General features: G+C 39.3%; 1 protein-coding gene across 2 annotated transcripts in view; it reads right to left on the minus strand.

The window, feature by feature from the left end:
• Positions 1 to 323: 323 nt before the first annotated feature.
• The window catches only part of CFAP54 (cilia and flagella associated protein 54), a 301,722-nt gene continuing 288,443 nt past the window's right edge, over positions 324 to 13,602 (minus strand). For both annotated transcript variants that reach the window (XM_073788328.1, XM_019952057.3), the window contains one exon: positions 324 to 480. In XM_073788328.1, coding sequence (XP_073644429.1) covers positions 361 to 480 — 120 coding nt within the window. In that variant the 3' untranslated portion in view covers positions 324 to 360. The remainder of the gene's footprint in view (positions 481 to 13,602) is intronic.

Consider the following 13,602-nt stretch of genomic DNA (forward strand, 5'->3'; position numbering starts at 1 on the left):
CCAAATGTCACCTGAGGGGCAAAACTGCCCCTAGTCAAGAACCACTGGTTTAATTCAGTCTTGCTGTATGGATGCATCTAAAGACCTAAACATTATACAAAAGTGGGAATAGCTGTACTGTGCACAAACATATTTTCTATGAGTAGCTCTATAAGATAGTTTTAATAAGCAACAGCATTGTCATTTAATTCAAATACCATTTAAAACATTACTCAAAACAATGTTTTTTTAAGGAAATTTAGCTTATGAAAGAAAACAATTTTATTTTGCTTATTATAAGAGGATAGTTCCAAAAATTTATTTCAAACAAGAAAAGCAGTAACAATTAAATCCTTTATAAGGTTAGCACATAAAGGATGTTCAGGGAATAATCGACACCATCCAGTTGAAAAGGCTTCCTTCTGATACGATACAACCACTAGCAAGATCAAAAAGTCTCTCAAGACTGAACATAGATGGCAGCGAGATATCAAATGGGACCTGAGAAAAAGCATAAAAGTGTTCATGAAATGCATTGTTCCGAACTGTTGACTGAAGTAATGTTCTCAAATACCAATTCCATGTAATAATTTTATGTGAAAGATTTTTAACTCTTGCCTAAGACACAAATTTCACATCTCTACCCTGCTGAAATGTCACATATATCATTTTCTATCCTATGAAGATTCATATCTATGAGTCTATAAAAACAGCCTACAGATTCATATCTGTAAATGTATAAAAATGAGCCTACAAAACAGCAGACACTCGTATAAATATGGACCATTTGTGTTTATATAATCATTGTATATGATTGTAAGTGTAGGAATTTTGGCCCAGTTACAAATGAACCACTTTCCTCCATAACACATTGCTCAGTAGACAAATCTCCCTCCCTCATTTTGAGCTTAAATCCTGACATGGTGAAGCAAAAATTGTGTTTGGAGCTCACTCTTTCTGAAAGAAACACCTAGTTACCATGCTGAGGACTAGTGCAGCCTAAGTCATCTGAGCAGCCTGAAAGATGGAAAATAAAGACCACTTTGGGGGTCATAGCACTGGTTATTTGAATGGGATAAGGGCAAGAAGGAGAGAACAAATATGAAGGAAAGGAAATAAATGTTTACTGGGGATGCACTTCACGCAGACTTAGATACTTTTGAAGATGTATGAGAAACATCACGGAGAATGGTCACAATGAATTAGATCCTTGGGGCCCTGAATCCTGGTAAGAAACTAGAGGACAAGTTTTTTTAATGTCTTGTCTGCTTGTTAAATGAAACTTTTATTCTCAAGAAAACATAACGAACTTAAAAGTAGAGACTGGTTTTCATTTCTTATTCTTCATTTTATTGGATTAAAAAAATGATCAAAGTATTCCAGTGCTTTCTATAACTTCGGATAATAAAGAGGTGAAAAAAATTAATAACATCCTCCTTTTTTACTCAATCCTGTAGTAATCAGTGTTAGCAGTTTAAAGAATATCTTTCCAAAACTTAAAAAATCCTCATACAAATGTATAATCATGTGGGTTTTTTTCTTTTCCTTTTTTTCTTTACTTTTTTTTTGAAATAGGATAACTAGATTTCCATTATTTGCTTTTACAATTACCAATATGTAAGAGAAATCCCACCTTAACCAATTCAGGGAGGCAGAATAACCACACGGAGGTTAAAAGTGTACATTCTGGAGTAAGACTGCTTGGTTCACTCAGACCTCACCATATACCAGCCAGGTGAGGCTGAGTAAACTATTTGATCTGTTTAAATTTTAATTTCCTAATTTCACTACCCCAGTCCTTGGCAAACACAAACATGCTTCCTGTCTCTGTGTATATGTCTGTTCTGGATATTTCATAAAAATGGAACCATACAGTATATGACCTTTTATGTCTGGCTTAACTTAACATAATATTTTGGAGGTTCATCCACATTGCTGTATCAATACTTTGTTCCTTTTTATGACTAATGCTCCATTTTATGAATACACCACATTTTGTTTATCCATTCATATGTTGATGGACATTTGTGCTGTTTCCACCCTTTGGCCATTGTTAAGTGTTACTGTTAAATACAAGTTTTGTTTGAACGTCTGATTTCAATTTGGGGGGGTCCATATCTAGGAATGAAATTACTGAATCACATGGTAATTCTATGTAAGTTATTGAAGAACCACCAAACTGTTTTACTCTATGTTTTACATAGAGGCTGCAACATTTTACATTCCCACTATTAATGTATGATGGATCTAATTTTTTCACATCCTCTCCAACATGTATTTTCTTTTTCACTGTACAAGTTTCAGGTGTATAGCATTATAATTCGACATCTGTATATACCACAAAGTGATCACCATCACAACTCTAGTTGCCATCACCACAATAAGTTGACCCCCCTCACCTATTTTGCCCACTCCCCAATCCCTTCCCCCTCTGGTAACCACTAATCTATTCTCCGTATCTATGAGTTTGTTTTCATTTTATTTTGTTTGTTCACTTGTTTTGTTTTTAGATTCCACATATAAATGAAATCATACAGTATGTTTCTCTCTCCATCTGACTATTTCACTTAGCATAATAACCTCAAGATCCATCCATGTTGTCACAAATGGCAGGATTTCATTCTTTTTTATGGCTGAGTAATATTTCATTGTCTTTATACCACATCTTCTTTTATCTATTCATCTATCAATGGATACTTAGGTTGTTTCCATATGAACACAGGAGTATATGTATTCTTTCAAATTAGTGTTTTCATGTTCTTTGGATAAATACCCAAAAGTGGAATAGTTGGGTCATATGGCAGTTCTATTCTCAATTTTTTGAGGAATCTCCACACTGTTTTCCAGAGTGGCTACACCAATTTATAGTCGCACCAATGGTGTACAAAGGTTCCCTATCTCCATATCTTCTCCAACATTTGTTACTTCTTGTCTTTTCGATAATAGTCATTCTAACAGGCATGAGGTGATATCTCACTATGGCTTTGATTTGCATTTTCCTAATAATTAGTGATGCTGAACACAGTTTCATGTGATTGTTAGCCATCTCTATGTCTTCTTTGAAAAAATGTCTATTCAGATCCCCTGCCCAGTTTTTAATTGGGTTGTTTGGGGGCATTTTGTTTGTTTCTTTTTGTTGAATTGTATGAGTTCTTCATAGATTTTGGATATTAACCGCTTAGTTAATATATGACTTGCAAATATCTCCTCCCACTCAGTGTGTTACCTTTTCATTCTGATAATGGTTTCCTTCACTGGGCAGAAGCTTTTAGTCTGATGTGATGTAGTTCTGTCTATTTATTTTTTCTTTTGTTTCCCCTGCCTTTGGAGCCAGATCCACAAAAACATTGCTAAGATTGATGTTAATGAATTTACCATCTATGTTTTCTTCTAGGAAGTTTATGATTTCAGGTCTTACATTCAAGTTTTCTATCCATCTTGAGTTAACTTTTTCAATTCCATATTTCAAAACTTAACTTTTTTATTGAGCACTTTAAAAAAAATTATAGTTGATTTACAACGTTTCAGGTATACAGCAAAGTGATTCAGTTATACATACATTTATCTATCTATACTTTTCCAGATTCTTTTTTTCTCTTTTTTTTAATTGAAGTATAGTTAATCTACAATGTTGTGTTGTTTCAATTGTACAGCAAAGTGATTCAGTTATACATATGTATATATTCTTTTTCAGATTCTTTTCCATTATAAGTTATTACAAGGCACTGAATATAGTTCCCTGTGCCGTACACAAGGTCCTTGTTGTTTATCTATATAGTAAGTATGTAACTATTAATCCCAAACTCCTAATTTATCTCCCCTCAACCCTCCCCCATCCCCTTTGGTAACCATAAGCTTGTTTTCTATGTCTGTGAGCCTATTTTTGTAAATAACTTCATTTGTATCATTTTTCTAGATTCCACATATAAGTGACATCATATGATATTTGTCTTCCTCTGTCTGACTTACCTCACTTAATGTGATAATCTCTAGATCCATTCAGTTTGCTGCAAATGGCATTATTTCATTCTTTTTTACAGCTGAATAATATTCCATTGTATATAATATACATGTCTTGGGTATCATAAATAGTACTGCTATGAACATTGGGGTGCATGGATCTTTTCGAATTAGAGTTTTCTCCAGATATAGTTTTTGATTGGGTTTTTTTGATATTGAGCTGTATAAGTTGTTTGTATATTTTGGAAATTAATCCCTTGTCAGTTGTATCGTTTGCAAATATTTTCTCCCATTCTGTAGGTTGTCTTTTCATGTCGTTTATGGTTTCCTTTGCTGTGCAAAAGCTTTTAAGTTTAATTAGGTCCCATTTGTTTATTTTTGTCTTTGTTTCCATTACTCTAGGAGGAGAATCCAAAACTGTATTGCTGTGATTTATGTCAAAGAGTGTTCTGCCTATGTTTTCCTCTAGGAGATTTATAGTATCCAGTCTTACATTTAGGTCTTTGATCCATTTTGGGCATATTTTTGTATATGGGTGTTAGAGAATGTTCTAATTTTACTATTTTATTTGTTGTTGTCCACTTTTCCCAGCACCACTTATTGAAGAGACTTTCTTTTCTCCATTGTATATTCTTGCCTCCTTTGTTGTAGATCAATTGATCATAAGTATGTGGGTTTATTTCTGGGCTGTCTATCCTGTTCCATTCATCCATGTGTCTGGTTTTTGTGCTAGTACCATACTGTTTTTATTAATATAGATTTGTAGCGTAGTTTGAAATCAGGGAGTGTGATACCTACAACTTTGTTCTTCTTTCTCAGGATTGTTTAGGGTCTTTTGTGGTTCCATACGAATTTTAGTATTCTTTGTTCTATTTCTGTGAAATATGTCATTGGAATTTTGATAGGGATTGAACTGAATTTGTAAATTGCTTTGGGTAATATGGCCATTTTAACAATATTAGTTCTTCCAATCCATGAACACATAATATCTTTCCATTTATTTGTGTCTTCTTCAATTCTTTCACCGGCATCTTATAATTTACAGTGTACAAGTCTTTCACCTCCTCGGTTAAATTTTTTTCCCATGGGCTCCGTGGCACTTTGGACACTTTTCCAGCTTCAGCTTTTGGAAATTTTATGGAAGGTTCTGGGTCTTTCATAGGGAACTTCTCAAGAAAATTTAGGTTCCAGGTGAAATTACTGAATTTCTTTCTTTGTCATTCAACAGAGATAACATTGGCAATCACATAATTACTGAGAAGTCTTGTTTGTGTTTAGAAAATAGCTTTGAGTCCAAATTGTCCAGGATAAGGTACCAGAGAATCTTGGTTCCTTTTCCTGGATTAGGAAACACTTTGTAGAAAGGAAGGAAAAAATATCTTGGTAGGTAGCAGATTGTAATTTAGTTCAAGCAGGTTATGGTTCAAGGAGCAATATTAAAGAAATGATGATGATTTTGCCTGCCTAGAGAGGATAAAAGTCTGAAACAGTACAAGGAAGGGAAAGGAAGTTAATCAAGGCGGGGCACCCTGAAGGAGTTCATTCAAATCTGGCCTGGACTTGAACTTGTTTGGGGGAGTTCTGAAAGCCATTGGAAAGTTAAAGGTTTTTTTTGCCAATGCTATACTTTATATGAGTTTCTGCCTGAAAACTAGATTTTATCATAATGAAAGATTTTATTACTTCTGCTCCTTTGTTCTATTTTCCTTGATTGAAACAAAAATCATATTGTATTCAAAGTATCTATGCTTTGTCTTAAGCCACTGAGTTTTTATTGAGCACCTACTTTGAGACATCTTCTTGCTTCTCTCAGCCCAGTGTCATTTGTCTTTTCATTGATTCTAAGTGTTAATGACCAAGAAAAAAGGGAGAGAGCCAAATAACCACTAATCAATTAGATTTGCCTACTCTTGTAATTGGTAAGCAGGATATAAAAAACTGCAAGCTTTGTGAAACAATTGGATTTAACTTTGTGTCCTTTCAAGAACCTTAAAATACAGAGTCACAGCCATTAAAAGAAAAAACAATAGCTTCGAGGTAGGAAAGCAAATACTGTTTTTTTGTTGTTCTTGTTCAACCACAAATATTGATTGAGCACCTACTATATGTCAGTCACAATGTCAATCACGCTAAGCACCATGTGAGCCTCAACTTTCTCATCGGCAAAATGAAAACTTGTGCTTCTCAATAGAGAAACAATGGGCATCTTGGGCAGGACAATTCTTTGTGCAAGTCTGTCCCCTGCCCTCTAAACGACATGAACTCTACCTTGTAATTGGTTCAATCCAATGACGCCCCCACACATTTCCAAAGGGCCCCTAGGGGCCATTTCCACCCTGGATGGAGAATCCCAGGCCTACCATCTACGATATCAGGAGCCAGGGAAAGTGGAGAAGCCGTGTAACTGGCAGATTTTGGATGATGTCGAGTCCCAAGAAGAGCAGGTTCTGGACCATGTTTCCAGGGAACTGAGCCACACAGTGGTCCCAGGGTGACGTCAACATCCTAGGGGTTCTTGGTTTTGGCTCCTGAGTCAGAACTCCTACTCCCTATATGCAGCCACGATACAATCCAGGAACTTCGGGTTTCCGTTCCCAGCTGAGCCTGGGGTTCATTCTGAAGAAGATGAAGCAGAATGAGCGGGAGCTGCGACTGCTCATGCTGGATCCTCCTGGACGCCGGAGCCGTGAGGGTAGCAGGGGGGCCCCCGTCCAGCTGGCGGTGCCAGGCACCCCCCTACCGGACACTGGATGTGCGGCCAGCCGGCCCGTACCAACAGGAAATACTGTTTTTATCTAGCATTTTCATATATATATCTTTTTCTACCATGTTTTCTATCTCTTCTTTATATATCATCTGAGTCTTTGAAGTCTTTTTTTTGGACTGGGGAAAAAACATGCATTCCAAAGTAGAAAGGATAATACAATACTAGCTTACTTAAGAGCAGATATCATGAATGACTGGTGACCCATCTAATAAAAGTTCCAGATGAGAGGGAACTAGATGTATTTGGTTTCACTATATGTTATATGATTGAGAGAATCCCAATACCAACAATGTTATTCTCCGCAATCTAACAGAAACAGCACCTAACTCTTAGGAAGGTGAGAAGGGCTTATATACAACTCTATCAGACCACAAGAAATTTCACACTTTTCTGCAAACAAGATTATCTTTTTCATCACTCTAATTTTTGTATTAATAAAACTTTAAATATAGCAGAAAAGAAGTTTTCTTAAACATAATATGAGATCACAGGGTCATATTGGTAAGGTGGTAGAAATCTTCTGAATTAAAATGTAAAGAAATAACATTATTATAAAGACATTTTGCAGAGAACAAGAAAATTAGAAATTAAAGACAGGATTACCGTTGACAAAGCATATGTTCAGGAAATTGGTTCAATTGTTGTACTGCCTTAGAATAGAATCTCTTCTTAAATCATCCGCCCCATCACCATCGCTCTCACTGACACTCTACAACCACTGAGCCCTGGCTATGCATGGCATTTCCTTGAGCTCTTGAGCAGAGTTCACCTTTTAATAAAGGACAATTCCTGCTCAGATATATTGTCCCACATGGTCAGGAAACCAAAGGTTTCAGTCCAGCCAAAGACATTTCAGCAACATAAGGAGCCCTGTCTCCATTTTCACATCTAAGTAGATGCCAGAAATGTTTTGAACAATGGAACAAACACATGAAGAACACCTCCATGAGAGGAGATATATTGAGGGAGACTACATTCACTGGGATATATGTTTAAAAATCAATTTTACGTGATGTTCATACTTTAAGAGAAAATCCATATTTGGTCTTTGTCCCAGTTTCTTGGCATAGAGGTCCTAAATCCCTTGGAAATTTTCTTTTGTATGTTAATAAGATGACTAAGGTGGGGAAAGGTGCCTAGATAGCTTCAGGATGGGGTTGGTCACCAAGAAAACCAACCATGTGATTAGAGAGTTAAACTTTCAGCCCAGTGCCCCCGACCTTCAGGGAGGGGAGAGGAACTGGACATTAAGTTCAGTCACCAACGGCCAATGACTGAATCAATCATGCCTCCGTAATGAAACTTCCACAAAAATCCCATAATGACACATTTTGAGGAACTTCTTGGTTGGTAAACAAATTGATGTACTGGGAGGGTGACGCACCTGGAGAGGGCATGGAGACTCTGTTCCTCCCAACCCCCATATCTTGCCCTATGCACCTTTTCTATTTGGCCATTCCTCAGTTGTATCCTTTATAATAAACTGGTAATCATAAGTGAAGTGTTATCCTGAGTTCTGTGAGTCTTTATAGCAACTTATCGAACCTTAGGGGGCATCATGGGAACTCCTGAATCTGCAGTCTGCTGGGACAGAAGTGTGGGTAGCCTGGGCACCTCATTTACAGCAGGCATCTGAAGTGGGGGCATTCTTGGATTGAGCCCTTAATCTGTGGGAGTCTGTGCTAACTCTGGGTAGTAGCGTCAGAACTGAATTGAATTGTTGGGCACCCAGTTGGTGCCAGAGAACTGTAGAATCGGCTGGTGTCAGGAAAAACCCCACAAGAGTCGTATCTGGTATTATGTAGATTAGGGCAGTGCTCAGCTAGTGAATGTCTCTGGGGCCTTTGGGGCTTTCTCCTGCATTCTTCCTCTTCCCTTGCACCCCTTCTGCACACATTGCCCTTCATACCCTACCCCAGGCTGAGCCAAGGCACTACGTGATGAAAACTGATAGAGCTGGCAGTGGTATCTCCATTATGGATATATGCTTTTTATAGGGAACTATTGAACAAAACAATCTTTTGAGACCATTAAGAAAAAAGTAAAAGTTTAGGCTGTGCGTATCCAGGCTTATTCTGACGTTCAAGAGTCTAAGTCCCAGAGAAAAGAGCCTTTGAAACCCTATTGTGCAGAAAGAACAGCTGCTCTCTCACTCCAGGAAAGTCTCTGTCACCATATAAAAAGCTAATAAAGGGTCTCAAACAGGGCAAATCCCCTTTAAAATATCAAAAGCTCTAATCAGGACAGGAAGCGGAGTCATACAACCAACAATGAAGTGCATAAGGCATAAAGGCTAGATGCAAGTTTTCGGCTGACGGTTCCGTGCTTATAATCAGAGGTTGGGGGAAGAATTAAAGGAAAAGTGTTTTGGGGTAGATGACTGAACAGAAATGCTTATAGTCAATGTGTTGTAAAACTGAGTGTGTATTCCTCACTCTCTGTGGAGATTTGAGCATAAATTCTGATATAGTTCTATGCGTGATGACATCGTTCTTTACATCATTGCCTTTATTTGCATAAAATGGTTTTAAAGCTTTACCAAGTCCTTGTTTTTTTACTCTGGGAAAAAACGTTTCTCTGAAAAAGGAAGCCTGCATTTATTGAGGATTGGATATGGGCTCGAATCTTTGTTTTACAGACTTTATATCATTGTAAATTAACTGTTAAAACAGAGGTCAAAGGAAACTGTGATTGAACTGTGGGGTCACACTGCAGAAGGTATTTTTAATCATGAGTGGGTGACGTGTATGATGTTTTCCCCTTACTTCTACATTAGAAAATAAACTTTCGACAGAAAGTGTGTTTCCAAGTTCCTTTAGAACTCTTCTAATTCCAATAAATAAGGATTAATGGAGCACTCTTATGTATTCATCACCAGTCAGGGATCTTCATTTTTTATTATTATTTTTAACTCATTGTTGCAGTTCAGGTTCCTGGGAAGCAGACCCTGAGATGGAACTTAGCTTTCAGGAAGCTTATTGGGGCATACTCTTGGGATCAACACCCATGGGGAAAGGGAAGAAAGCAGGATTAGGTAGAGGGAGAAGACTGGCTGCAATGCAGACACAACAAACCCCCTGCCAACCCCATGGGGAGCTTTGAAGCTGGAGTGGCCCTTCAGAGTTGTCCCAACTTTTGTGGGGGGGGGCTGGTTGGGTCACTGCACACCCATATCAGCCAGTAATTAGATACAGATACCCCCCCAACCCACCCCTGCCCAAAAAGGCCATGTCCATTAGACAGGGGCAGTTCCTGGAGAGGGTTGAGAGCTGAGGGCTGCTGGTCAGCACATTCCCAGGGCTGGGAAAATAAGTTCTTCGGTCCGGAAGAGGAGCTCTTAGTGGCTCAGTGAAGGGGCCACCCAGGCGTAAATATTTAATTCAGTGGTTAACGATAGAACCATTAAACAAATGGCAATATGGCAAAACGCATACTAGTATATAACCAATACAAGCTAACGGGAGATTTAAAGTACTGAGAATTTTTATACCGAATTTCTAGAGGCTTCTTTTCTGGGTCATGGTAAAACAAACTTAATACCTTTCCAGTATCATTTCTATTAATCATGTTATTTGATTACCCTTAGGAACACTTCCCCCTCTAGAGTATGAGGAAGAGAATTAGAAACTAAGGAGCAGGAAGAAGATTCAGAAATATCTTCCCTCAAATAATATCCCTCCCCATACACTTAAATACGAAGAAATTCAATAATTTCTCCTGAAGCCTAACTTTTCTTGAGAATTCCCTATGGAAGCCCTAGAACCTTACATAAAATTTTTTCCAAAAGCGGAAGCTGGAAATGTGTCCAGGGGCCCACAGTGCCCATGGAAGGAGCAAGAGACTGAAGTCAGGTAGGTGTGGGAGGAGAGGCTGCATGCAGCAGGGGCGTTTCATGGTGGATGGGCATGGTAGGGGGAGTTCAAGGGCAGCTGGGCAGTAGGGCAGAGGCAGTGCAGCTGGGTAGTTAGAAACGTGATCTGAGGAGCCAGTCTGCCTGGGTGTAAATCCTGGCTCCGACATTAACTAGCTAAGGGATCTTGGGCAAGCCACTTAAATATCTCACACGTAAAAGAAGGATTTTTTTTTTTACAGACATCTAAACAGAAACAGAAACCTAAAGTCACATGCTGAATTTCAGAGTGCACGTGTGTATTAATGTCCTGCTGCTGCTGTAACAAATGTAAGACAAACCTAGTGGCGTACAACACACGCTTGTTCTCTTACAGTCCCGGAGGTAAGAAATCTGAATTCAGTTTGGCTGGGCTAAAGTCAAGGTGTCAGCGGGGCAGGTTCCTTCTGGAGACTCTCAGCAAAGAATCTGTTTCTTTGCCTATTTTAGCATCTAGGGGCCACCTGTTTTCCTTGGTTTATAGCCTCTTTTCCATCCTCAAAGCACATCTCTCCAATCTTCACCTCCATCATCACGTTGCCTTCTCCTCTTCTGCTGTCAAGTCTCCCTCTGCCTCCCTTTTACAAGGATACTTGTGACTACACTTAAGGCGCACCTGAATAATCCAGGATAACCTCCCTCATCTCAATATCCTTAACTTAATCACGTCTGAAGAGTCCCTTTGGTCATATAAGGTAACAGGTTCTGGGGATTAGGATGTGGACATCTCTGGGGGGCCATGAGTCAGCCTACCATAATGTGTGATTAAATGAGATGGCTTAGTTCGTAAGAATATCATATTTCTAACCTATCTTCTCAACAGAGTTTTGGTAATTGAAGTTATTGAATTAATTCTGTGGAAAAAATTCGTGGCGTTCCTGCAGATGCCTGCTGTGCCAGAGGTTACTAGAGCTCACTGAAGTACATACTTGTTCCTCTATGGTTCTCTACATCCTTGCACATCAGGGCAAGGCCAATAGGATATGGGCAGAAATTATATGCTAGCCATTCCATGCTGGCTCTTAGAAATGGTCACCCTAATTTATTGCCTAAACTGGGAGACTGCTGAGAATAAAAGGAGAGTATATTAACCATCACACCACATCAACAGGTATGCGCTGTGACTGCTGCAGGCAAACCTGTATCTATAGTCACCCAACTTAAAAGCATCCTACGAAATCCCCTAGCCCTCTTCTCCTCCGACTTGGAGGCCGTGTAGCCCAGACAGCACAGTTACAAGCTGAAGGAGAGTTGCGGACCCCTCACTGGACTTTTATGAGAAATAAGCAAACCTTGACTGCCACTGAGGTGTGGGGTTTATCTGTTAGCACAGCACAGCCTAAGCTATCCTGGCTCAAACAGCTACACTCTGGCAAGCTTGTTCTCCCCTTGCTGTATTTCTGAATAGGGGACATTCCATCAGAGTAAGGGTTGGACTCCACTTAAAGGTCAGGTCGTTGACTCTCAGCAGCAAAGTTCCAGGAAGAAATGCTCTAACTGGGTACAAATGCTGAAGGTGGGTTGCCTCCTGAAAGGCTGTGACTGATCTGCCTGTGGGCTTTTGACCTGAGATACTGAAATGAAAACTCCAGAGTTTGAACAATACTTGGCATTTCTTGATGCTTTTTCATGAAGGAGCTCAGCGAGCTTAACATCTGGCAACTCTAAACAGGGGGCTCTTTTTCAGAGCAAAGGCTTACAAAGAATGTGAACTGAAGTTTGCATTTTGTTCCTGGGATTTTGTTGGTTAGAGTGAAAGGCTGAGGGGCTTTGTTAGTCAGCAGCTCCCACTGCAGCAGAAACCAGAGCGCAGACCCATGAGCACGATGCGGAAGGAAACACTGCTCACGCTGAGTCCTTTGTTCCCATCCGTTTACATTGCAAGCATCTGCAAACTGTTCTTACAATGTGGCCTACACTGACCAGCAATTTTTGAAAGGAAGTCTAACAGAGCTTGCAATTTACAAAGCAATTTCACATAAAGTATTTCTTTTAACTCTTTTTGGTATTTCTAACTTGAGCAATCAGCCTTTGTCTGTCAATATCCATAAGAAGATGTGGAGAAGAAGGGGGCAAGGAAAGAGGAGAAGGATGGAGAGGAGGAGGAGAGGGAGGAGGAGGGGTGAATCAGGTAGAGTGGGATCCACCCCTGCGCCTCAGTGAACCTTTACCCCACACTATGTGCCAGGTACCACAACAGGCACTTTTGAGCTAATGATTATTATGTGGCCAAAGTAAAATATTCAATGTTCATAAGGATTTTTTGGTCCATCAAAAGCATGATTTAGGGCTTCCCTGGTGGCGCAGTGGTTGAGAGTCCGCCTGCCGATGCAGGGGACACGGGTTCGTGCCCTGGTCCGGGAAGATCCCACATGCCGCGGAGCAGCTGGGCCCATGAGCCGTGGCCGCTGGGCCTGCGCATCTGGAGCCTGTGCTCCACAACGGGAGAGACCACAACAGTGAGAGGCCCGCGTACCGCAAAAAAAAAAAAAAAAAAAAAACCATGATTTAATGGTTCTCCAGGGAATTAAGCTGAGTGAAAAAATACCAATCCCCAAAGGTTACATACTGTATGGTTCCTTCAATATAACATTCTTGAAATGATACAATTATAGAAATGGAGAATATATTAATAATTGTCAAGGGTCAGGGACAGAGGTGGGGTGTGAGAGGTGGGGGTGGCTATAAAAGGAGAACAGGAGGAGTCCTTGTAGTGATGAAATTGTTCTGTAGCCCGACTTTATTAATGTCATTATCCTCGTTATGACACTGTACTACAGTTTTACCTTATATTATATTATTATAATGTATTACATTATTATTTCTTAAAATTGCACATGAGCCTAACATGATCTCAAAACAGAAAGTTTAATTTAAAAAGGATGATTGAAAAATAATATTAAGACTACATCTATTAAATGTCCCTTTACTCTTTTGAAAATTAGCAAACATTCAGATAGGCCAAAAGCCACCAATGCAGAGAGTTACGAATGATCAAATGAAGAAA

The sequence above is a fragment of the Tursiops truncatus genome, chromosome 11, assembly GCF_011762595.2.
Source record: "Tursiops truncatus isolate mTurTru1 chromosome 11, mTurTru1.mat.Y, whole genome shotgun sequence".
Lineage (NCBI taxonomy): Eukaryota > Metazoa > Chordata > Mammalia > Artiodactyla > Delphinidae > Tursiops > Tursiops truncatus.